The sequence below is a fragment of the Mirounga angustirostris genome, unplaced genomic scaffold, assembly GCF_029215605.1.
Source record: "Mirounga angustirostris isolate CCGP_5_RB_7025 unplaced genomic scaffold, mMirAng1.0.hap1 SCAF_1, whole genome shotgun sequence".
NCBI classification, from domain to species: Eukaryota; Metazoa; Chordata; class Mammalia; order Carnivora; family Phocidae; genus Mirounga; species Mirounga angustirostris.
Window position 1 is genome coordinate 44,185,861 of NW_026991709.1, and position 27,290 is coordinate 44,213,150.

At 33.5% G+C, this 27,290-nt stretch overlaps 1 protein-coding gene across 1 annotated transcript in view; it reads left to right on the forward strand.

Annotated features, from left to right (window-relative positions):
- EPHA6 (EPH receptor A6) overlaps positions 1-27,290 on the forward strand; it is an 833,569-nt gene that overhangs the window by 55,209 nt on the left and 751,070 nt on the right. The window contains exon 2 of the mRNA XM_064580423.1: positions 18,083-18,147. Coding sequence (XP_064436493.1) covers positions 18,083-18,147 — 65 coding nt within the window. The remainder of the gene's footprint in view (positions 1-18,082; positions 18,148-27,290) is intronic.

Consider the following 27,290-nt stretch of genomic DNA (forward strand, 5'->3'; position numbering starts at 1 on the left):
GAGAAGCAAAAATTAGCTGGGCATACTAAGTATATTTAGAGGGAATAGAGTTCACCATGGCCTTGATCAGTTGGGAGAATTTTTTTATGCTAAGGCTATTATTATTTCTTTTTTTTTTTTTTTTAAAGATTTTATTTATTTATTTGACAGAGAGAGAGACAGCGAGAGAGGTATTATTTCTCATTTAGACTCTTAATGATAGCCTTCTGATAGTTCATTCTACTAGATCCTAGACAAAGGTTGCTGAACAAGGTGACTCTGGTCTCTAAACTTATGAAACTTATTCTTTTCTGGGAAATAAATGATTGAATACTTAACAGTAAACAGTTTCATGCTTTTCAGCTGTAAAATATGCATTAGTAAGAAGGCCCATTAAACATGACACTTCCCCATCATTACGTAAAAGAGGTCAGGAGAGCCTCCAACAAGAACTGTCATGTAAACTGAGACCAAGGGTGAGTAGGTAGTCACCAAGGTGAGATGATATTAGTTTGTGAGAAAGCCCAAAGAATTTGAGGTTTTTGAAACCATGATATAAATTCAGTAAAGCCTGGAATGCTGGATTTGAGGGATAGAATGCTAAGAAAAAAGGCTTGAGATGAATGTCAAGATCCTGTATGACATATTGGTCACTTGAGAGTTGCTCAGAATTTTTGTTGAACTTAGGGAATACTGGAGAAAATATCATCTTAAAGAGGAATATAAGAAAGGTTTAAGTGAAGAAATACATATTTGCAAATTGTGTTTTGTTTTTTAAATTGACTAAATGTTTTAGCTTAGTCCCATTATTTATGATGGTATGGTAGGAACATTTCCTTATAATATGTGACATTTTGGAGTTGGCCTGGAGCAACTAGAGTATTAATCTTCTAGATAAAACTAGAAATTCCAGTTCTTATCAACATGGGTCCAATACTATGTCAAGAGAATGTTCATCAAAGTTTAATCTTTTGGATAGGATGAATTCAAAATTGTTTCCTTGTCACTCAGTTTCATGAGTTTGGGTTAGTTTACAGAATGTTCTCAGGCACTCTATTTTTAAGAATTTTATGCGGTACAGTATATTACTTAGTTTTTGGAGTATTTTGTTCATCTCACAAAACATTTCCTAATGCAAAATGGTTTATGTTCCTCTGACCATATGGACCTCTGCTCCATTTCATATGTACTTGAGTCTCTTGTACATTTCTTGGGTTTACTAAGTACTCAATAGATAGTTGATAAAAGTGATGATGATGAAGTGAAAGAGTATGTCTGGTGTTTCTCACATCAGTAGCTTACTTATCTGGGATTGGGGCCGTAGGCAAAACTATTCATTTAATAGGTTTCTCTTACAGTTGTTTTATGGAATTCCTTTGAGTACATCATCTATTTCTCCATAAACAAGATGACTAGTGTATTATTGCTCTTATAATAGAGGGTATAGGAGATAATTGCCACTGACCCCAGAGTCAGATCAACCTACCTCTTCCTGGTTATTGTCAGTTTGGCTCCCCTGTTTAAAAGAGAAAGGACCCTTTCCCTAGTAATAATGTGAAATCTTGTAGGGGCTTCCATACTTCCTTATGTCCACAGTTTGCGCCTCTAAGACGCAAAGCGAAAGTCATCAAAATTTATAACTATATCTTAGAGCATATTAGGTATGGAGATTTATTAATATTCTGTATCATTTTATGAGGTTTCAATATATCTAGTCTAATAAAAATAAATTTACTGGAAGTTTGAATTTACCTGAAAACCCAACCAAATATGGGGGCTGTATAAAATTGTCATATCATTCTGGTCACTTCAAGATGAAAATGTCAAATCAGTAGGTTTCTTATATTTAACTTCAAAGATGTTTTAGCAACTTCTATAGCTTTTAAAATGCCTTTTAATTCCATCTGATGTTCCTTTCCTTAGCCATTCTTCAATTCCAGTGGCCATAATACATCAACTTTTCTGTATCGGGAGCACCAACTGATTTATTTTATTGTGTGTAGATGATTCTTCTTGTTCATAGGTATTTTTCCCTTATATTTGAGTGTATTCTTTCAGATTAGTTATTTACATATTATTAATTATAAGATTATATATATAACCAATATGAAAAGAATATGCTTAACTACTTCAAATATATTTTATTTTATATATATAAAATCTGTCCTATTTGGTTTCCATTGAAATATTTTTTGCTTAAATACTTGAGGCTCCTGAATCACTATGATTTCATTTCAGTAGTAATTTTTATTCTTTTCCATAACATCAGGATTTCAGGATTATCGCTGTGACTTTGCCAGTGCTTCAACTCTGCTCTAGTAATTTCTTTTGTAACAATCTGATAAGAAAGCACAAAGTTATTTTATTATTTATTGCTTTTGGACCATTGGATTTATAATCACAGGACCTTAGCTACTCCCTCTCCAATGTACTCCAATGTACTTTGTAGGTACTATTTTTTTGTTTGTGTACTCTGAGTTGTCCATTTTTATCGACATTCTGAGCCATTTACTAACTGTGGCATAATACATATTACTAACTAGTTATTTTAAATTTCTCATTTATTTATTCTCATTTTGCTAATCCATTTAATTATTCATTTTTAAAATAATCAATATTCAGGAAGATTGTGGGAGTGAAAATACATGGTTTTGGTCTTCAAGGATTTTAGATTATATGGAAAAACAGTTACACAAAGAGAAACTTACACTGTAGTAAAATAAAGTAAGATAATTACTGTTTGTGAAGTATGTACAGATTTCAAGGGCACATGAGAATAAGAGCATGTACATCTTTTGGGGATGAGTTTAGGAAGGTTCTATAAGACATCACATTTAGGCTAAGCCATAAGTGATGACTAGGAGACTTTTTCCAGGACCAAAAAAGTGAGAAAATTCCAGTAAGAAAAGAATAGCATGAAATGTAGAGAGGCGAGAGGATGAGGTGAGTTTGAGCATTACCAGTATATCAGAGTAATGTAGAGCAGGGATGGGGTACTGCAGAAGAAGAAGTAGGACAGACAGATGAGATCAAGCCAGGAAGTGTCTTACATGCAGTGAAAAGGATATCTTGAAAGGCAGCAGTTATTTTACTGTGTTTTCTTGAACATTTTACCTTAGAATGTTAGAGTATATTCAGTGGCAAAGAGGTTCTAGCACCAAAAAAATGAGAGAAAGACTGGGTTAAAAATAACTCAGCAATACCTTATTTCATGTCTTCTCCAATTTTCACATCATGAATCTAAAAGGAATATAGAAAATAGCTCCACTCTATAATCATGACTCTCTTTTTAGAGGCTTTCTGTGAGCCTACAATCTAAATTAGATTCATAGCACTTCTCATAACATAGTTATATATTTATTTTATATTTTGTTTATTTTCTGTTTTTCACATTAGGTTATAATAACCCTGAAGACATGGGCTATGTTTATTTTGATTCACCTTTATACTCAGAATCTGGTAGAATGTTAATGTATGTATTATGAAGAAATAAGTGCACATTTATAGCAAATATTTTGGGAGAATTTTCCAAGTCATAAGATGAACCAATGAGGAATTTTGAGTAAAGGATGGAAAAATCAGATTTGTATTTTAGGCAGATCCCTGAGGCTGCATTGTGGAAGTTAATGGAGAGGACAAGGGACCCCAGTCCAGTTGAGAGATGAAATAGGTAGCGAATAGAAAAACTGATAGATTTGAAGATGGTTTAGGAAGTTTAATGTGTTGGTTCTCTATTGCTGTTGTAACAAATTACCTTCAGTTTGGTAGCTTAAAAAACAAAAATTTATTCTTATCATTTTGTAAGTTAGAAATGGGACATGGATCTCTTTAGGCTAAAATCAAGGTGCTAGGAACTGGGTGGCTCAGTCGGCTAAGCGTCTGCCATCAGCTAGGATCATGAACTCAGGGTCCTGGGATGGAGTACCGCATCGGGCTCCTTGTTCAGTGGCGAGTGTGCTTCTTCTTCTGACTGATGTTCCCCCTGCTTGTGCACTCTCTCTCTCTGACAAATAAATAAAATCTTAAAAAAAAAAAAAAAGACTTATAAAATCAAGGTGTCAGTGGGACTGTGTTCCTTTCTGGAGGCTATAGGGAAGAATCCCATTTCCTTGCCCTTTCCAGCTTCTGGAGGCTGCCCACATTCTTTGGCTCATGGCTGCCTTCCTCCATCTTCAAGTCAGCAAGGTTGTATTTCTCTGTGCCTTTCTTCTGTAGTCACAACCTCCTCTGACTCTCTCTTCTACTTTTAAGGACCTTTATTGATTATTACATTGGGATAATTACATATTGGATAATCTAGGATAGTCTCTCTACCTTAAGGTCAGATTGTTCTCAATCTAATTCATTCTACAGCCTTAATTTCCCTTGCTATGTAACATAGCATATTCACACGTTTCTGGGATTAGGACATGAACAACTTTGGTGGGTGGGAGGGTCATTATTCTGCTTGCAATATATGGTTTGCAAAATGATAGATGAGCAGTGAGGGATGAGTCAAGGATTGAATGCAGATTCCTAATTTGTGTACTTGGGCAGATGCTGGTGCCAGTAACTCAAATCAGGAAATCAGGAGGTGGTATCTGTTCATGGGAAAATAATCAAGTCAAGTCAAATGTGGACTTATTAAGTTTGAGGGGTATTGGAGGAAGTAATTAAGAAGATATGGCTACCATCTGACCAGTGAGCTGGCCCTGGGTAATCAAGGCTTCTCACCAAGTCCACTGTCCTTGGAATGTACAGTTTTGCCCACTGTTCTTACAGTGGGAGCTGTTCCAAGGACATAGTCTAAAGAGAGTAAGATGTTGTTGAGACCATCTGAATGGTACATGTGAGTGGACCCAGTTGAGGCTTCTACAAACTTAAGATCTGGCAGGCAGGTGTGGAGGTACACTCATCTTGTGGCTGCCTAAGACAAGGCTTTTATGTATGTTCCATTGTTTATTAAAACCTGCCACCTACCAATCTGAAATGGTTTCCCTCTCTTTCTTTGGTATGTCCTTGCCTTCCATGTACAGAGGCCAGTTTGTGAACAGATAAGGGACCTCTGAACTGTGATGCATAAAAGAGACTTATGCTGGAGATACTGTTTTGAAGATTGTTAACATTGAAATATTAGTTGAAACCCTCAAACTGGTAAGTTTTTTCTGAAAAGCTTGAAGACAGAAAACAAGAAGTAACAGATTCCCGAAGAATGTACAATTGTGCATTATTCAGAATATGGCAGTTTGGGATTATATGATCAAATAATGTCATTGAGGTCCTCAGAAACTATCTGCATTGACAAATCAATGGTTTTAAGTTTTGAAAACTCTTCTCATTCTTGGTTGATAAAAATAAGGGCCGCACTACAGAGTTGTCTGAAACGAAAACAATCTGTCCAACCAATTGTGGACTCTATGCCTAAAAGTTTAGATTCTTTCCAAAATCATGCAGCATGGCCACAAATGTTATTCTCTGTCCTTATTTGAAACCATATAAAATTCAGTGGTTGGGATTTGTTTTACTCACATGGAAGAAACTTTCTTGGGAAAACAACAACAACAACAACACATGCTACTTTGTAATTAATGAGAATCTACACATAAAACCAGTTTTCTTCCCAAAAAATAAAAATTAGTCTTTCCAAAATTTAACCAATAAAAGATAGGCTATAACTATGGAGACTCTAATATGCCTTGTAAATAGTGTTTGAAATGGCTTAAAAACAAAAATTATTCTTCTCATTTTATAAGTTAGAAATGGGACATGGATCTCTTTAGGCTAATGGAATGCCAGAGTTATAATAAGTTGGCAATATATGTATTTTCTTCTTTTAGAAAAAAATTTCTTTTTTAGAAGGAGAAAACTTCTTATTGTTTCTTCAGCACTATTCAAAGTTAGGAGCTTTAAAATGGGTAGGTAAAATTGTGAATTCCTTACATGGAAATAGACCTAGAGGATTGAAAAGCGAAACAGGGTTACTCCTTTCCAGTAATTTAGTACTTTCCTAGAAATCTTTGATCTATAATTTAGTCTCTTGAATGTGTTTACGTTCAAGGAAAGAGATTCCTTGGGGAGACAAATCATCAGTGAATAAATTATCCTTATTTATAGATTAGTCTCCTGTATGTCTGATTAGCAGGAATCAGTCTCCTAAAATATGATCATTCCTCTTTGGAAGGATAAAAATTGAGCTTCTCAGTCATGGCAGCTGAGGATAGAGTTTGGATCCTGATGACCTCACCAAAAGAAATTTCTCAACATTTTAAATTTCTTCCATAATTCATGTCTTGGGTAATCAATAAATTAAAATTGATCAGTGTCTTATAAAAACCTGCATCCGCTTTCTTACTTTTAATTATGCTGTGTTGGATAAAATAGTTTCCATTTGCCTAAATGTTAAAATGCCATTATCATTTTTATTGCATTTATTTTATTGCACAAGATCCTGATGATAAACACTTTCACAAAAGCACTTAATGACTTGCCTTCCCTTCAGGATAATGATGATAATGCCTATTTGTTGTTGTTGTTTTGTTTTTTTCTTTTATTTCTGCCAACAATAAAATGTCCATCTGTCATTCTTTTCTATATACTGAAACCATGCTGCTCTTGGCTTGGGTCACATTTGTAAATGTTTCATTTATGAACCATTCCTCCTCCTTACTTGTCTGCAGTGTAGAAATATGCCACAAAAGATCAGCTGTCTTACAGTTCATGTACCTCTAAATCTGGCATCACATTTGCCCTGTCATTTCCTCAGTAGTTTCAGTAGGAAGTTGTCCTACATAATTCTCATGACTTTATTTATCAAATAATTATGCTAAAAGATGTTTTATGTGTAAATGATATGACAACTAGTTGTCTTTATATTTTGTCTTCATATTTTTCCTGCCCATTTCTCTCATTACAGGCTATTTTCTTCCACAGGCAATATTACTTTACTAAAATCTCAGTATAATTCAATTTAGTGATTCAGGAGACAGCACACATTTCTTAGGCAGCCAAGGATGGTGAAATTATGGTAAAAGGGTTAAAAATTACATTTTATTTAAATTATTCTTTTGCAGCATCTCTCCTGAAATATGCATTATTGTATGAACAGATTATCAAGTTTTATGACATGACAATCATGTTTCATAAGTAGCTGACTGTTAAATCTAAGTGTTCATGGACGGTTTAGTTAGCTGCTGTAGAGAAGAATCTTCAATTGACAATTTGGCTGTGTCTTTTTTAGAGACTAAAGCTAGAGTATGGATGATATTTCTGGAAGTAGCTGGAGAGAGTGGATGGGGAAATCTAAGGGAAAAAAAAGCCACTGTTCTTAGTTTTCTCTTAGAAGACTCTTGGTTGTTTTGTTTTGTTTTGTTTGAAGACACTTGGGGTAGATTAACAAGAGAAACTCAAAGGGCAAAGAAGAGACAATCATGACCCATGACACAATAAGCAAACTTTTGTTTGTTACTCTTGTTTTTACATACTAAGTCATGCATGCTATCCTGGAAGAATGGCTAAAAAGATCAGAGTCTGTCGAGAGCCAGGTTGGGATGGATACTAAAAATTAGAGAATAACTTGGTTAAGGGCGGAGCAAATCCCAAGAATTGGTAGAATAAGAATTATGACTTGGCTAAGTTTACATAGGCACACAGTATAATCTAAACAGAGGGTAATTTCTTTGGATGATAGAAGTTGGAGTTTTAGGAGTTCTTTTTCAATACAGTCTATGAGGAATTGCTTATGTGGTGTGATATTAGCTATACCATGAAAGAGTCCCAAGTTCACTGTTACCCAAAGGGTGCTGTAATCAATTCAAATTTAAGTTGGATAAATAAATAATGCAGGAAGGGATAAGAGGAAATGAGTATTCATAAACACATTTGTGTGCTATTTTAGTGAAAATGTTTTCTTGATATGATGAGTGTTTTCAGTGGGGCAGCAGATAAGGGATCATTTGAACACTGTGCACTGTGAGAGATGGTGATAGATGCACAGAGTTTGGACTGAGAGCAAGCAGTCTAAGGGCACTCTTTGATGAAAGGCTTGGGGCCAGGTGGAGCAGAGAAAAGGACCCCAAAAGTTATAGAAAGTATTTGTCTTCTAACAATCCATTCTGAGCTCAGAACAAATGCCTACTTTGATTTTATTTTTTCCAAAGACCACTTTGTCCCTTAACTACCTCTTAGAGAGGTCATATGTGAGTAGCCTTTGACCTTCTCCCTTAAAAAGTAAGCACAATGGCCACTTAAATTTTGTCCAGTGCCTACCTTCCAACTAATCCTGCACTGCTTTTTCAGTAGTTGGTTAAGAATATTTTTTTCCCAAGACATGAATTTGTTCCCATGCCCATTCATCTATTCATCTTTTCGTTCATTCATTCATTTATTCATGCACATGAATGAAAAAATGACATCAGGTACTCTTTGAGGCTACACATAGTATCTCATAAACTTTCTATATCCTGAAATAGCTAATATAGCATCTTAAATATAACAGACTAAATAAATGTTGAAATAATGTCAACATGTCTTAAAGTAAAATCAAGTAACATTTTTGTGACGACACATGTCCTAATGAAGGAAGTTAAAAATGATTTCCGTTATGTCCATGTAAGTGTAATGGAGGAAAAAAAAAAAAAACAAAACAATATTGCAAAGGGAAAAATTCCCTTCCATTTTCCAGGGTAAAAAAGAAGTCTTTCCTTTACTCATATACTTTTCTCTTAGATTCTAGTGAAACTCATTATTTCTTTCTTAGTGCAAGACCATTATTATTTCCTTTTAGAGTAACGGTTTCATAATTTTTTTAGACTGTTGTTCCATCATGTAGAAATGGTTTTACATTGAGATGGCCATTATATTGTAGATAGGACTAGATAAGACTTTCAAATAAGTAGTCACAATCTGTTTTTACCGAACTATAAAAACAATATTTAAATGCATTTCAAACCTTGAGTTTCATAATATTCTTCCAAAAAAAAAATAGGAAGTGTCCAAAGTAATGGAAGACAAGTGAGGAATATAAGAAAAGAAGGCACTAGAAAGGAAAGAAGCATCTCTAATGCTGTGTAAGGGATGGGAAGAAGGACCAATGGTTTGGGCTAATTGGGGAATATGTATGTTGTGAGTTCCTGTGACAGATGAAAAAAAATCACATTTATTAAATGTATGACTAGCAAATCTAAAACCAAAGCCAAATAGTCTTTCCTACCTATTTAATCTCTGTGTAATTGAAACAAATGGAAATAATACAGGTCCTACACAAAACTACTTAGTTTATAGATCAAAGTGCTGAGGATGCCAAAATGAAAGAATTATATTTGCTCTTAAATAGGAACATGCCAAATTTCTTTTCCTTTTTTTTAAATCTATAGAAATAATTGAACAGTTTGATGAGGAAAGCATGACTTGTGAGGTGACTCATTGATAAGTCTTACTGACCTTGCTCAGGAGCCTAGGGGTGCACCTGTCATTTGGTGACTTTATCATGGACCAGATCCACATCTGGGTTCTCCTTGGGTCTATGGGGTAAGCTTGCCTGTCTTAATGGCAGGCTTTAAAAATGATTTAAGATGAAGCAAATAAAGCTGTGTCAAGCAGGATAACAGTATAGAGGCTCTTTGAGGAAAATAGGACGATGTGGAAGTGAGGATGAACACTAATAGTTATATTTTTAATCAACCTTTATTGATAAGGTTTTCAGTAGCAGTTCTTTTTTTCTTTTTTTCTTTTTAAGATTTTTTATTTATTTATCTGAGAGAGAGAATGGGAGACAGCATGAGAGGGGGAGGATCAGAGGGAGAAGCAGACTCCCCGCTGAGCAGGGAGTCCGATGCGGGACTCGATCCCGGGACTCCAGGATCATGACCTGAGCCGAAGGCAGTTGCTTAACCAACTGAGCCACCCAGGCACCCCTTCAGTAGCAGTTCTTAACTCCAAGTATAACTTGCCTTCTAAATAGGAAACTAGCTTGATTTTTTTGTTTTTTTTCTCTATTTAAGTGATAATGAAGGAAAAGAATTTCTGGTTATTATAGCTTATTTTTCCATCAGAACTGAGAAAGAGTGATCTGTTTTCTCCAGAAGGAACAGAGGCAGAGAGGTTTGAACCTGCTTTCTGAAAAAGATATCATTTTTAAAAAATATTTTATTTATTTATTTGAGAGAGAGAAAGCACAAGCAGGGAGAGCAGCAGGCAGAGGGAGAGACAAGCAGACTCCCCGCTGAGCAGGGAGCCTGATGCAGGGCTCGATCCCGGGACCCTGAGATCATGACCTGAGCCAAGGCAGCCACTTAACTGACTGAAGCACCCAGGTGCCCACGGTGTCATTTTCTAGTAGAGTAGAAAGCTGAAGGGTATGAACTCAAAAGTTCTAGCTTTGATTTTATTCTCTAAATTTGAGACAGCTGTTTAATGTCACTGTGTTCATGTTACTTTATCTTTCAAATAGGATTTTCAAACTCTACTACTCATGGGGTAGGAAAATTAATCATGAACACCATCTACATTAAAATAGGCAAGCAGGGCGCCTGGGTGGTTCAGATGGTTAAGCGTCTGCCTTCGGCTCAGGTCATGATCTCAGGGTCCTGGGATCGAGTCCTGCATCGGGCTTCCTGCTCCTTGGGAGCCTGCTTCTCCCTCTGCCTCTCTGTCTCTGTCTCTGTCTCTCATGAATAAATAAATAAAATCTTTAAAAAATAAATAAATAAATAATAAATAAATAAATAAATAAATAAATAAAATAGGCAAACAACCACAGAACTAAGAAAGGCATGAAAAACAAAATGCTGTAAATACACCTAATGAACAAATATTGATCTCAGTTTCTAGATAAAAGTAGTTTCGCTATTTTTAAGAAGGAATGATTCTCTTTGGAAAATGTTGGCTTAAAATAATACCAAAACACATAGGGCCATACTAGAGGTAAACATAATAATCCCATGTTTACTTAAAGCAATCTGTGTTCAATTTTTTTAGGAATTAAATATTGATTCTGACTTTGTGGTGAGGGTAGATACCCATAGTTACACAGATCTGGAAATTGAAGCTGTGATTTTTGTCAATCAAAAATATGCGATTATGTCAAAACTAAATCATTTAATGTAGTAATGTGAATGTCAGTTTAAAGCAAGATCTAAACAGGATGCTATTCAAACAGATGAGTGCTAAAATATGTAGAAATAAAAAATACATATACATACACATATATATATATATGCATGTTTATCTATAATTAGAAGTATTCTCTGACTATATCTGGTCGTGATGTCAGAAACATTCCCTTTGTTTATTAGCTAGTTTATTTGGAGCTATGGGTGTTAGTAGGGTGTGTTACAGTCAGCGGAACATGACTAGAATTAACTATCAGAAGCCTCTACTACTATGTTGTTACTAAATAACTTAGTAACTTTACCTTTCTTGGATTTATCTGTGAAATAAAGGCTCTAAATTGAATGATTGTAAGAAGAAATGCTTTGTTCTTTTTCACATGAAGTCTGTTGGAGAATATTGGTAAATCTTTGGACTCAATTGACATGCCATTAACTCGAATTTTTACAACAAAATTTTCCTAAAAGAATAACTGCTTTCTTAGTGGGTTGATTGATTTGTTTTGCTTAATTTGTCAAAATGATGTACAAATAAAATCCTGTCCTTTTTTTTATTGTGCAGTTGGGGTAAAGATGACCTATTATATACTATAGACCTAATTGTTTTTATTATTTTTTTTTATTTTTTAAAGATTTTATTTATTTATTTTATTTTATTTTATTTATTTGACAGAGAGAGACACAGCGAGAGAGGGAACACAAGCAGGGGGAATGGGAGAGGGAAAAGCAGGCTCCCCGCTGAGCAGGGAGCCTTATGCGGGGCTTGATCCTAGGACCCTGGGATCATGACCTGAGCCTAAGGCAGAGGCTTAAGGACTGAGCCACCCAAGCGCCCCATAACCTAATTGTTTTTAAAATATCTCTTAAGCTTATTAAAAGGGATGTAGATAAAGACTTGATAAATTATTCAAGGACAAGAAATTAGCATTGAGCTTTTTAATGTTAGGTACTCATTAGTCTCATTTAATCCAGTACTATCAATCTTGTCTTTATCATTTGATATCTTCTTTTAGAACACAGTGAAATTTTCTTAAAATTTCCAAAAGAATGAGTAAAGGGAGTACTAATAAATTAAGAGACATTTTCAGAGAGAAATACAATATGCTGGATATTTATTTCTAAAAGTTAATAGGAAAATTGTATGTGGTTTAGCAAACATATTTATGCATTATGTTGCTTATTAAACAAAATAAACATATTTTCAAACCTTTATTTTGATACCACCAGCCTACTACTCCTTACACTTATTTTTGATTTATCCAATTTCTTATTGATAATATGAATAATTATATTTTGATATGCACTCCTTACATAAATAATAGGTATTAATTGTGCTATATTTAAAAGCTTGCCATTAAAGTAAAAATAAAAAAGTATTGACTTTTTACTGAAGTTTATGTCAACATAGTGGTTTCTTCCTCTTTAAGTTTACAGTATTTTTGCACTCTGGTAGGGACTAGATAACTTGTTTAAAGCCAGCAGGAGGAGCTCTCACCTTGCTGGGTTCAATGCAATTAGTGTGCCTGAAAAACCTGAATTTGTGGGGGTTTTATGTATGAAACAAATAGTAAAATTTAAACATTTGTCACGTGTAATAGTATTAAAAATCTCAAACTCCTTAGTTTTATTTTAGTATCAGTTTATCATTCACTTGTCAGGAATGCAAATTTGAAATTTTACTGTTCTTATGAATTTTTAAAAAGTATGATTGCAGTTTAAAGAGGAAAATAAACAATTTTATAAATCTTGCTTCTTGAAGCTAATAAGAAATAAGAAAATTCTAAGGATCTACAGTTTTGTAGGTATATACATATTTCCCTTTTTTGTTTATTTTGATATGAATATACTTCACAGTTTATAAATGCTAAATATTGAGAACCAAGCAGCCTAGCAGTTTTAGAAAAAAAAAATTGGAACAACTAATCAATTAATTAGTTTGCCAGTCTATGAAAAATGAATCTCTGTTGGTGGACTTTAATATTACAGATTTTTGAACACTCTGCTCCAATAAACCCCTTGATTTAAATGGTGTGATTTATATGTAGTACCAGTAAATTTTCTGTAGAATCCATTGATGAGAAAACTAGGATAAAAGATTTGGGATCAGCAAAAGAAATAGTGATGTTTCTCTGTATCTACAAAAGTAAGAGTGAAGGGAGGCAAACCAAGAAACAGACTCTGAACTACAGAGAACAAACTGATGATTACTAGAGGGGATTGGGGTAGGGGGTAGGGGAAATAGGTGATGGGGATGAAGATGTGCACTTGTGATGAGCACCAGGTGTTGTATGGAAGTGTTGAATCACTATATTATACACCTGAAACTAAAAATGCACTGTGTGTTAACTAACTTGAATTTAAATAAAAACTTTTATAAAGGGTAAGAAGAAAAACACTTAAAAAATTTAAAAGTTTTAAATGTTTTACAAAGGACATTCTAGCATCAGTCTCCTTGTTTGGAATCCAAATTTGTTTCTGATCTCAAGGAAAACTACTTAACCTTTCTGAGGCTCATTTTTCTCATCTGTTAATTGGGTATTTAAAAAAGAAACAACTTACAGGACAATGTGGAGACTATTTGGAGAAGAAAATATATGGAAAGTTCTTCCTACGGGGACTGTGAACTAGTATCATTATTTTGTCAGCCTGCAGGGAAATAATGATTATTTTAAAAGTATAAATGTGCTCCATAAGTTACATTGAACTTTTGAGTACCCAGAACTACATACTGGTCTTTAATACTTCTGAATTCTTTTCAGTAACATATACCAAAAATGAAAATAACGTTCATTTGATAATGAGATAAACTTATAGCTTTGAATATTTATTATAATGATATCTTCAGCTTTTTTATCTAAAATGTGAGATTGTTATACTGAATGAACCCAAATGCCATCAAATATTTTTGTATAATTTGTGTGTGTGTATGAGAATGAATGTATATGTGTGTGTGTGTTTGTATATATGATATATATATATATACCATCCTTATTGTACTTTCTTTTATTTCCAGGCTTGTTAGAATTGTATGTTAATAGGAAATAAATGAAACTTATAAGAAACCCTTTTAAAAAGCTCTAGCCCTTTATGTGTCTTTTTTTCTCTTTAGTTGATGTTAACAGCCATTTAAAACCATTTGCTAAATATATTAATTCTTTAAGAGTAGAAAGACAGCCTAATTCAGTCATTCCTTTTTTCATTTATTACCTGAACTATTTCAATAAGAGAAATGTTACTTCATTAACTATTTTTTATTCATAAGTAGTTTATATAGAACAAGCAAAATGTTTTGTTTTCAGATTATTTACCAGTTTTTAAAATAATGCTTTCCTAGTATTCTGCAAAAGTTATCAGTAGGTATATTTTATCATTATGAATCATTATGAATGCATTAACCTTGTGTATATGATCAGATTATCCATTTTTTGGCCAGTGGAAGCCTATGAAAGTTGGTTCCCAAGTCTTTTTAACATGATCCTAGTAGACATTGGTATGTAATTTTATAAAAAATAAATGGAACTTGAATCTGATCAAGCTACTAAATCTACCAATTTAAAGAAAATAAAGGAATGGGAGAGCATGTTCAATGATATCTCAATTAGAAAAACCTAGAATGTGGGACGAAATAACCTATTTTTTTTTTAGTAAATTTGTTTTCAAGTAGTGAAAAAGAAATATATTAAAATATATTAAATATATATAATATATTAAAATATATTAAAACAACAATGAGATACCGTTACACACCTCTTGGAATGCCTTTAAAACCTGGACAATACCAAATCCTGCTGAGGATGTGAAGCAACTGGAAAACCATATTCTGCTAATGCCATTTTGGAATACAGTTGGACAGTTTCTCAAAAACAGGCATTCTTGGGACTCCTGGGTAGCTCACGTCATGATCACAAGTCCTGGGATGGAGTCCCACATCAGGCTTCTTGCTCAGTAGGGAGCCTGCTTCTCCCTCTGCCTGCCACTCTCCCTGCTTGTTGTGCACACTCTCTCTCTCTCTGACCAATACATAAAATCTTAAAAAAAAAAAAAAATAAGTACTCTCCCTATAACCCAGGAATCCCTATTTACCATGGAGAAGTAAAAGCATAGGGTCATATAAAAATCTATACATGAAAGTTTATACTGGCTTTATTTATAACAAATGCATTATGCTACGTGAAAGAACCAGGCTCAAAAAGGCTTCATGCTATATGATTTCATTGATTTGACGTTTTGGGAAAGGCAAAAATCATAGGGACAAAAATTAGATTAGTGGTGCCAGTGGCTGAGCTGTGGAAGGGATTCAGCAAAAAGGATCACAGGGGAAATTTGGGGAGCGATGGAAATATTCCATAGCTTGATTGTAGCAGTGGTTACATGGATGTGGGGGTTTGTCACAATTTATAGAAATGTACATTTAAAGAGGGTGATTTTTTTATTGTAAGTAAATCATAACCTCAGTAAATCTAACTTAAAAGTTAATGGAGGAAATTAGATCAAAAAAACAAAGAACAGTGTCAACTCACTGCAATGAATAGCACTTATCTGGAACTTGATTTTTCTGTTCAAGTTAAGTTGAGACAATAGGGATATTTGATGACATTAAGGAATTACTACTTACAGTAATAAATTAAGATATTGTTGCTATATTAAAAGGATTCTTTATCATAGAAATATACACTGAAATTTTTATGGATGATTATTACTGGAATTTGCTTCAAAGAAATTCTGCAGTGGGAGAGAGTAGGTAAAGATATATAGATGAAGTAAGATTGACTATAAGTTGGTAATTATTGAATCTGGGTGATGAGTACATGAGGGTTCATTTTACTGTTTTCTGTATATTCTAAAATATGTTTGAGAATTTTCCACAATAAAATTTAAAGAATTACAGCTCAGTTTTACAAATGTATATTTAGTAAACTGATTTTAACAGTACTGAAAGAATATTCTACAATGAGTAGAGTTCATCTCAGAAACTGACATATGGTTTCGTACTTAAAAATTAATAAAACATAGTGATTCAAATAAGAAAAACCACAGAATCCTTACAATAGACACCAAATAGCCTACTATCAGTGGAACTTTTTAAAACTACAAATAGAAAACCCCACTTTCTTGACTATGTGAAGATCTAAAACTCATGATGAAATACCAAAGCATTGTTTCTCAGAGTATGATCCATGGTCTACTGGCATCTAGGGGACTTGGAGGTAGTAGTTAAAAATAAAGATCTGAATCATGGGCCCTACACATTTAACTCCTGGAAACACCACAAAAATCCTTCCCTTTTGATACCTATCTTTCCAACCTCATATCAATCCTGCTAGTTCCCCAAATAATCCCCACTCCTAGTTCTGACTCCAGCAACTGAAAACTGATTTAGTTGTAGCTCAGTTACTTTATTCTAAAAGTAAACCATTTGTTTCTTATCACATCTAATTGAAAGTCCCTTTGTCCTAGGTCAGCTCAAATTGCATCTCCTTTGTGAAATTCTCCCAGACCTCCGTACTAGCCCTGATGTAACTTAATCGCTAGGCTATTATATAATCTTCCATTTTAAAATTTAACAGAATATGTTCTAATCATTTGTTTTTATGTCTGCCTTTTGATCAGATTATGAGTAAGTTTTGGTCAGGAAAAAAGATGCATGGTTTTTATTTTTGCTTTTGCCTTAGCTGTCAGTATACCCACACGTACAATAATAATGTAATCTATGCTTTAAAGATAGTAGATTTATTAAAAATGAGTTGTTTTCATACTGTGCAAATCATATATAAGGACATTTAGTAACATAAAAAGGAGCTACAGAAGCTTGCTTTAACAGTTTTTCCTTCTTGGGCGCCTGGGTGGCTCAGTTGGTTGAGCGACTGCCTTTGGCTCAGGTCATGATCCTGGGGTCCTGGGATCGAGTCCCACATCGGGCTCCCGGCTCGGCAGGAGGCCTGCTTCTCCCTCTCCCACCCCCCCTGCTTGTGTTCCTGCTCTCGCTGTCTCAGTCTGTCAAATAAATAAATAAAATCTTTAAAAACAAACCCCCCCCCCCAAAAAACAGTTTTTCCTTCTTTGTTGTGGTATAGAAAGACTATATATGAAAATGGTGGGGAAAGCAAAGGTGATTATTTCATTGTTGGTCCCCAAACTGACCCCCTATTCATGCAGGACAAGAGAGACTGCAGAAAGAGGCAGACCACTCCAGATTGGTAGGTGGGAGGGCTAATAAGCAAGGAAACTTGTCTTGGACAGCTGCAAGATTCCATATCCACCCACCAGAATCTTAAAGTTTGCATAGAAGCCTTAACTGGGTTCAGTCATGTATACTATCGAGGTGGTCTCAACAACATGTTACTCTCTCAAGGCTCTGTCCTTGGAACAGCTCCCACTACCGAAACAGTAGGCAGAGCTTACATTTTGAGGATGGGGGAGGGGAGTGAGGAGTCTCCCGTTGCCTGGGTCCAGCTCAAGGGTCAACTGGCAGTCACATCATCTTGATTACCTCCATCAACATTTATCAGTTTTAAAAGCCAGCTATTAAAAATGACTGTTGGGGTCCCTGGGTGGCTCAGTCGTTAAGTGTCTGCCTTCGGCTCAGGTCGTGATCCCAGGGTCCTGGGATCGGCCCCACGTTGGGCTCCCTGCTCCGCGGGAAGCCTGCTTCTCCCTCTCCCACTCCCCCTGCTTGTGTTCCCTCTCTCGCTGTGTCTCTATCAAATAAATAAATAAAATTAAAAAAAAAATTCTAAAAATGACTATTAATTCTGTTGCTCACTTATCTATTTTATTTAGCATTGTTAAACACAAATTACATATTTTGAAAATAAGTTATAACTACCTCATGTATTTTATCATTACTTAGTATTATTATGTTAGTATTTAGTATACACAGTTAATTTTAAAGTAAGTAATGCTGCATATTAAAACTAATGCAATGAATAATAGTAAAAGTAGTTGACATTAATGATTTAAATAATGTTTTTGCTTCAATTGAAAAATTCATGTAAGTTTTTTTTTTTTTTTAATTCCAGTTGTGTTGCTTGATACAACAGCTGTACTAGGAGAGCTAGGATGGAAAACATATCCATTAAATGGGGTAAGTTTAATTATGTTTTTAAAATTTTCATCCTTGCTAGGTTTTTAGGGTCTTACAATAATTAAAAGAACAGTGGATTTGGGCTCTAAGTAGTATTAATTTTAGCATATAACTAAAATCCCAGAGAAAAGATTAAAATACAATTAGAACTTGTAACCAATGAGAATGTTGTATAAAAATCCTTGCTTTCTTTTAAATTAGTCTGTCTTTAATATAGTGTTTATATATAGTAACATTAGACTGTCTCCTATATAAATGTTTTCTCATAAAAAAAAATTATGTGTATAAGTTCAAGACAGTTTTTTGTATATAGGTTTATTAAATTTGGTAACCTCAGTGAGTATTTGTCCATAAACTTTAGATTATCGTAAGTGGATTTTACAGATATTAACAATTTGTTTTTTATTAGAAAATATCTGTACTACAGTATGTGTTTTTTGAACTTGACAAAAAGAAATATTATGATTAGGTTTTTGTTAGCTGAGAGTTCTTGCTTTTGAAAGTCGTGTAATTTAAGGCTGTGTAATTTACAAACTACAATTTTTCAAGTACTGGTATCATTTTAGCTGTGGTTATAATTGCTTTTTAATATGGTTTAATGTATTTTGCATCATTTTGACATTGCAATGTATTTCTCTTCTTTTTTTTAATTTTAAGTTAAAATGAAAGGGTGGTTTGTGAAGCTTTTTATTTAGATTTTGTCTAATTAAGCAAAATTTTCAGTAATGGAGGTACTCAGCTGTTATTCAAATCTACTTGGGTTAGCTTTTCTTCCTTTTTTTAGAAATTTTATTTTTCTCATTCATCAGATTCTAAGTTGATATTTTTACATTGCTTTTTCCATTACATCTGCAAATTTAAATCTAACAGAAGTTGACTGAAAAATGTTTTATTTTTTAGAATCATTCAAATATTGTTTGAATTTGACCTTTTATAGCAACAGTTACTCATTTAACATGTGTGTTTTCAACTATAAATTTCTATGAAAAGTTAAATCTTCCTTTTTTCAACAGGCTATTTTTTCTTTAGATTTGTTTGTTTTATAGACTGATTTTATTTTTTTCTGAAATTTTCATTTTATTCTCATAAAGTTCTCATCAAACCATTTCTGAAAATCTTTGAAACTATCTTTATATATTCATCTTATTTTCATTAAACATCAATATTTATTGACTGTATTAAGCATGTCAAATTTATTACAGTTACTTTCAAGAACGAATGCAACATTTTTTTTTAAATTTTCTTCCAAGATATATACGTTTCCTTTCTCGGTATACAAAGTAATTTATAAGAACTTATAAAGTTTATAAGCGCTACTTTTCCATTGTTTAAAAAAAAATGACCAAAAATATGAGTGATTATATTATCACTGGCTTCATGTAGTCATAGCCAAAGAATCGTGTGAGGAACAGAAGGAGTTACATCCCTGCTCCAGTGTTGTATTTGTCTTGACCAGGCTGCATTTCAAAGCAGACTGGTGAGGAGGAGACACAGGGACTTACAGAGTTACAAATATATTTACTGCTATTGTTCTCTTACTGATCTTGTCATAGGTGTTGTGAAAGGGAGATTTTTTTTTTCCCCTACTATTTCTGGTTTATTACTTAGAGAAGGGGCGGAATTGTTTGAAAAGTAACGCTTGCCCCAAAGTTTTCTATTTGCAGACTCTGCGCTAAAAATTTTATCTTATTTTCACAATAGCTTGATGAGGTATATCTTAGTTCTGTTTCCCAGTTAGAGAAACTTCACCTTAAAGAGAGTAAGGAACACAAAATACCAAGAAGTTATAGGTTAAGTAGTGAGTGATGGGATTTAATTCGAACTTAGTTATTTCTGATTAAAGCCTGCGTCTTAATCATGGCACTTTTAACAGAGAGGAGCATTGGAAACTTCATGAAAGGCCAATTATTTATGTTGATATTTGCATAATTGATTCAGATTTCTTTTCTCCCTTTGATAAACATAGTACTTGACTGAGATGAACATTTTGGACACCAGCCACGGATTTACAGGAGGAAAGGTGAAAGAAGAAAGGAGAATACAGGAGAAAATAAGTAGGGTAGATTAAGGTGAAAAAGGAAGAGATGGTTAATACTTATCACGCATTTACCATATGCGAGGCTTTGTTAAAAGCAGTTTACTCACATGAGTCCTAGAAATCAAGAATAATTTTACCCCATTGAAAGATATGGAAATCAAGACTCAGGTACATTAAATAACCTTTACAAGGTCACAGAGCTAGGAATTAGTGCAGCAAAAATTCTAAGCCAAGTAGATACTTATCTTTAACACACATGTGTGCTTTTTATTTCCTGTAAGATTCTACCATATAAATGTAAAGACCAGTGACCAATATGTATAAACTACAGAGGGAAAAATCACACAGGGATTCAGACATTAAGACATAAATTGAACACTTAGTTACCTTGGAATGTCACTGTTGGAATGAGCTATATTACTTTTAGATTATCCCTCAAAAAATAGTGCATACATAGCATGTGAAAGCAATAGGAATACTTGAAAATGAGAACATACGGACATAGTTTATTTTTTTATTATTGTTTTTATTCTTATGTTCATAGTTTATAATAGATATAGATGAAGCTACATGAATTAGGTGAAACAAAGGTGAATCCAGGGAAACAGTAAAATGGATATATGATTTATGTAGGTTTTAAAGAAAACATATAGCTTCAATTTCTTTTAGTGAAGTGGGTATATTACTGATGAGAATAAAGTTTACTTAAAGCTCTTTATAGGTTAAAGCAAGTAAGGAAATAATCTTCAAAGTTGAAGAACTTTGAAAAAGGCTCTAAAAATGTTGAGAATTGGGCGCCTGGGTGGCTTAATCTGCCTGTGGCTCGGGTCATGATCCCGGGGTCCTGGGATCGAGTCCCACGTTGGGTTCCTGGCTTGGCAGAAAGCCTGCTTCTCCCTCTCCGCTTGCTTGTGTTCCTGCTCTTGCTATCGCTCTGTCAAATAAATAAATAAAATCTTTTAAAAAAATGAAAAATAAAAACGATGAGAATGAAAATCATCTAGACATCAGTATTAGTTAAATAATTTAAAATCTATAGAAACTGTTAATCAGTTTTAAAAGGATATTTATTGAGCACTTTCAAATCTTATAGGAACTCTGAGAATCATTATTCCCAATTTACAAGTGATGAAGCAGAGATTCAGAGTGTTTAAGTAAAACAGCCAAGTTTATATAGCTACTAAATGAAAAAATTGAGGGTTAAACTTGCTTCCACCTGTTTCTGAGAAATGCTGCAATATTCACAAATTCCTTCACATATGTAAAAATAAGGCAAGGCTAACACTGTTTTGGTTTCTTCCACTTAAGCCTTATGCTTTAGAAGGTTTTCTGTTAGAAAAAACTGGGTGTTGCTGATCACTAATATCTCAGAAATTATTCAATACTTAATGTATGTAATATTCCTAGTAACCAAGTAAAATGGAATTTTCATGTCTTTATATTAGATCTGTACATAAACATTTATAATCCAATAAATAGCAGTATTTGGATACCTTAGAAATATTTTTTGGGAGGTGCCTGAGTGGTGTATTCAGTTAAGTGTCCAACTCTTGGTTTCGACTCAGGTCATGATCTCAGGGTTGTGAGATAGAGTCCTGCATTGGGCTCCACACTCAGCAGAGAGTCTGCTTAAGACTCTTTGTCCCCTCTCCCTCTGCCCCCCTGCCCTGTTCTTTCTCTCTCTCTCTCTCTCAAATAAATCTTTTTAAAAAAGAATTTTTTGTTTCAGTTTATAACATTTAAACTACCATTTATATCTGTATATTAAAATTGTAATTTTATCTATTTGAAACTGTATGACTTTTTTCAGGTTGTCAGGTTTATTGAGGCATGCTAATATGAATGGCCATTTTGACTAAAGTTGACTTTTTTTCAGAGACACTATTTCAGTTGGTTTTACAAATATGCCATGGGTAAAAAAGACAACTAGATGATAAATTTGGCAACTTTATGAAATCAAGTAATTGGTATTTCTCTGAATGAAGTATTTCCTAGGAATAATTTTTCAATTGATAAAATTTTTTTCTATAAAGACTTGAACTAAGAGACATCTTTGAAATTATATACTATATAAAATGTGATTTAATGACTTTAGAGATTTTTAATTTTTTTTTTACTTAAAATAGCCATCCCACCAGTAGTATCATGCTACTAAATGGAGTAGACATTTACAATGTCTGTGAATAAAACCCATTACTGATAATTTGAGTAGGAGGTATGCACCTCTGGTTAGAGAATGTGGAACATAGATGAGTGAGTAGTTTTGAACAAATGACTTCTTAGGCTTGCAAAAATGAAAAAAAAATATATATGTGTGTATTTACTGAAATGCTTGCTTGTCAACTCATTTGCACCAACATTTAAAATATGTGATGTCCACAATTCAGTTTAACAAACTTCCATTTTATGCTCTTTGTGCCAAGTACCTTGTTAGAGTACTTATATAGCTCCAGAAGCCTCATAGTATAGAGATCATTCTGCATAATCATAAGGTCAGAGAATGTCTTCAGGCAGGTTTGCATAATGGCTTGTGAAAGAATAATGAAGGGAGGGATTAATTCTGATCAGGGAATATTGGTAGTAGGATGTGACATCAGTTCTTTCTGATAAACTGTGAAGGAATCCCATATGAGCTGGACAAGAGGGTGGAGAGCATCTGCTAGGCAAAGAGAATAACTTGAGAAAAGGCAGAGCATTCTTAAATGTGCGCATTAAGTTTTGGGAATGTTGAAAATAATTTGTGTGGTTGGAGTGAAGGGTTTTGTGGGAAATAAGACAGTGATTGTAGGCTAACCATATTGTGGAAGACTTAGAATTTCAGTGTCTTAATTGACTTAGTGTATAGCTCAATCCTGTAAATAGAAGTAAAAGTAAAAACTTCCTGAATTCAGTTATACAAACAAACAAAAAGTATTAAAGCTTTCTTTTGTTTTATAGATAATAATGTAGACCCATGGAAATGAAATGTGCCTTAGAAAATTGTTAGGAAAGGATGTTCAAAATATAGGTAATAGGACATTATTGATATATTGAGAATGGAGTGAAATTGAATAATTACACTGTGTATATAATGAAGCTTGGTATTAGAAAAGAATGAATATATCAAAGATTTTGGTAACCAGTAGTTATAATTCTTAACACTGTGCTGTCATGGTCTAATGTGAAGAATTTTATGTCTACATAATTTAAAACTCTTAAGAGCTTTATCCTATAAGTGTCCCTTCCATCCTTGATCTGTCAATTACTACACTAACGTAATAAAATTATGATGATATAGCAGATAGCTAATAGTGCCATGATAATCAATGAAGAATGCTGCGTGAATAAAAATTTTCACATAACACTATAGAAGTTATTAGTGAATATTGAAGAAATGTTTTCATAAATATTAAGTATAGGCATATGTCCTGGATTTTTTATTTGCTGTAAATAACTAATACCTGGTTAATACTAAATCTTACTCCTTGCAAAACTGAAAGACCTATTTAATTTTGAAAATCTCTTGGGTAGAAGATAGTCTTTAAGAAGTCATGCTATTTTAATGCTAATGAGAAACAAAGAAACATGAAAGATACTGTTCATGCAGTAACTTTGTACAAAAGAAGAAATTAAAAAAAATATGTATCTCTTGAGTTTGTTCTCATAATCTGAAAAGGTGTTAAAGAAAAATTACATAAATTTTCTTGAAACATTTACTTATGTTTACTCCTTTCCTTTAAGATTTTTATTCCAATTTGGTTTTAGCCAATATATAACATTGTAGATGAAAGAGAATAATACAATAAGAAGATCTGTAGTTGAATGTGATATCCAAAATCCTTAATATGCATTACAGATTTGGTTCCATTCAATGCCACATAGCAGTGGGGTATGTCACAGTGGGGACCCTGGCTCAATATTAATTCTGACTAATAAAAAGTAACAGCTACCCACCAGAAAAATGAAAGACTTCATAATATAAAAAAAGAATTTCATGATTAAAGACTTTTACATTATTTTCTTTGAGCTTTTTAAGTTATATTTGATACTACTTAAGATTCAATAGCCATATGGCTTTTTAGTTTTGATACCATAATTAAAAAGATAAATGACTTGTTTGGGTAGCCACATACTAATTATTAACAGTATTTATACCTAACAAAATCTGATAGTTAAAAGATAACATTTGATAATATTAATAATAATTCCATAAGGTATTATTTTACTTATACTTAGTATTACAAATACTTAATGTTGATGCAAAGAATTTGATTTTTAAGCACTCCATCAATCTCACCTGAAAGATTTTCACTATTTATTTTTATTCATAGTAATATTTTTAGCAAGAAAATGGAAGGTTTGCTTATCCCAGATTTTTTTTCCCCCACTCTCCTGTTTTGGCTACTTGCGTACATAGTAGATCAGATCTTTGTTACACATTTGTAGTGGACATAGATATAGGCACTCCAGTACTCAAAATCAAGCTTCCTTTTCAACAGTGAAGAACACTTTAACAAAAAGAATTAAGAGAAAACTGACTCCTAGTAGAAAAAAAGTGCTTTCGGATGTTAAGTTGCATTTTATATTAATTATGACAATTAGAGATTAGAAAACTTTGTTTCTCAGATGTCAAGTATTGATTTCAAATATCATATATGTATCTTTGCATGTTGTGACTTATATGATCTTTAGGGTTTGTATAATGCAAGATGATACAAGATCTGTGATCTTATCTGTTAAACATAGTGAATTGGTATTAGGAAATTTACCCTGAAGTAATTGGGAGAATAGTGATACAGGTCATTCATGTCTAAATAAAACTATAAGTGAACATATAATTCAGTTGCTAATGATTTTTATAATAAAAAAATGAATGATTTTTATAAGAGTCTTACATTACAATTAAACTGTGTGAAAAATGCTCACCAGAAAAAAAAGAAAAACAAGACAAAAAAAAAAAAAAACTGTGTGGAAAGGTACTGTATTCCATATATTAGAGCCCATCATTTCCTAATATCACCGTTCCAAAGTTGAAAAACCAATACTAACCATGTATTGGTGATAAATGGAATTAACTAATAATTAATTTCTATTTGTGTTTGCAATTTCTACATTTCATATCATAGGAACAAATTTATCATAGCTGCAGACTTCAGTATTGCATTTTGATGCATTTTATAATACATTGAAATTATCCCAAACTTATATGTATGTGTTTGAATTCTGAAAATATAAGCTTTGGTTATAACATCTGTAAAAAATGGGTTGTTTCAGTCACTGCTTTCAAAACTGATATCTGAATAGTTTTTCTTCTGAGAAAATTCTCAACATATATAGTAGTTTCTAAATATCCATCATATTAATTTCAGTCATATTGTTTCACATTTGAAATAAATTGCTCTTCAGTTTTGGAAGTTTCTATTGTCATATCCTCAAACTCAGAGATTCGTTTTTTTGTTTTGTTTTGTTTTGTGTTAGAGAGAGAGCACATACAAGCAGTGGGGAGGGGCAGAGGGAGAGAGAGAGGTTAAGCAGGCTGCATGCCCAGTGTGGAGTCCAATTCAGGGCTCAATCTCATGACCCTGACTGAGATCATAATCTGAACCAAAATCAAGAATCAGATGCTTAACCGACTGTGCCACCCAGGTACCCCAAGAGATTCTTTTCTCAGTTATGCCCAGTCCGTTAATGAGCCCTTCAGAAACATTTCTCATTTTTGTTACATTGTTCTTGACCTCTTCCATTTCTTTTTGATTCCTTTTAGGGTTTCTATTTCTCTACTTACACTACCCATCTGTTCTTGCACATTGTCTTCTTTATCTATTAAACCCTTAGCATATTAATCATAACTTTTAAAAATTCCTGGTCTGATAATTCTAACATTCCTGCCATATCTGACTCTGGTTCTAATGCTTCTTTAGTCTCTTCAACCAGTGTTTTTATTTTTGCCTTTTAGTACGTCTTGTAATCTGTTATTGAAAGGTAGACATGAGGCTTGGTAAAAGAAACTGAGGTCATCAGGCCTTTGTAATATAGTAGTTAGGTGTGGTGAGTGGGGAAGTGTTCTCTAGTTCTATAATTGGGCCTCCTCCTTTTTGTGAGCCTGGGCCCCTGGACTCTGAACTTCACCATTAGATGGGATAGCATGGACAGAGGGAGCTGGAGTTGGGTATTTTCCTCTTCCTACAAGGAAGGCTAGAGCCTGCTGGATCTGAGTATTTTTCTTCCTTCAAGTAAGTTAGGCTCTGATAAAATAGTTTCTCCTGAGAGCAGGCCTTGTTAAGAAGAACTGAATGCACTGGCATATTTCGAAGTGGTTCCTTACATTTTCAACTGTCATAGATATTATATAATTGGCTGAAACATTTGCTTAAACAGTTTTGCAAATTATGATTTTACTTAATTTTCCCTACCTTCTGTTTTTATACAATGAATGGTCTACATTTTCCACTTTATCTTCATTGTTAGTAGTGGTTGGCTTTATTTTCAAGTTCATTTAATCTAAAAAAAATAAATCAAGTTCTTATGCCTCTGTTCACCTGGCATTATTGCTATTATTCTTTACAAATCAGTAAAGGAAGATTTCAGAGCTTTCCTGTCGTGTGCAGGTTGAGTAGTAGACCATGACACTCCTCGGAGCTCTTAGAAATTTAATTCCATGTATCTTGGCTTCACAGGAAACCCAATGCAAATTTTTGTCTCAGAATGCTCAAATTATTAATGTCACAGGTTTGCAGTAAGAACTGTGCTTACACATTTCAGAAACTTTTTAAATTTAGTCCTAATAATATCTATTTAAGGTAAATATTATTAGTACCATTTTATACATGAGAGAAACTAAACCTGAGAAAAGTCATATAACCTGCCTAAGTTTATGGTGATACTGACTGAAGGAACTGGCATTAAAGCCAGGGTCATCTCAATCCCAAAGCCAGGATTATTAGTCATTCAGTGTACCACAACCGTGGATTGGTTTCAACGTTGTGATTGATGCTGTGGAGGGTATAAAATAGCCTATAAGGTTGTTCAAGCACAGTCTCATCTAGTTACAGTGCTGTTAGAATGGCACAGATGTTGTATAAAAAGATACGTAGTTATTGAAAAGTGCTGATAAAAAGATAATTTT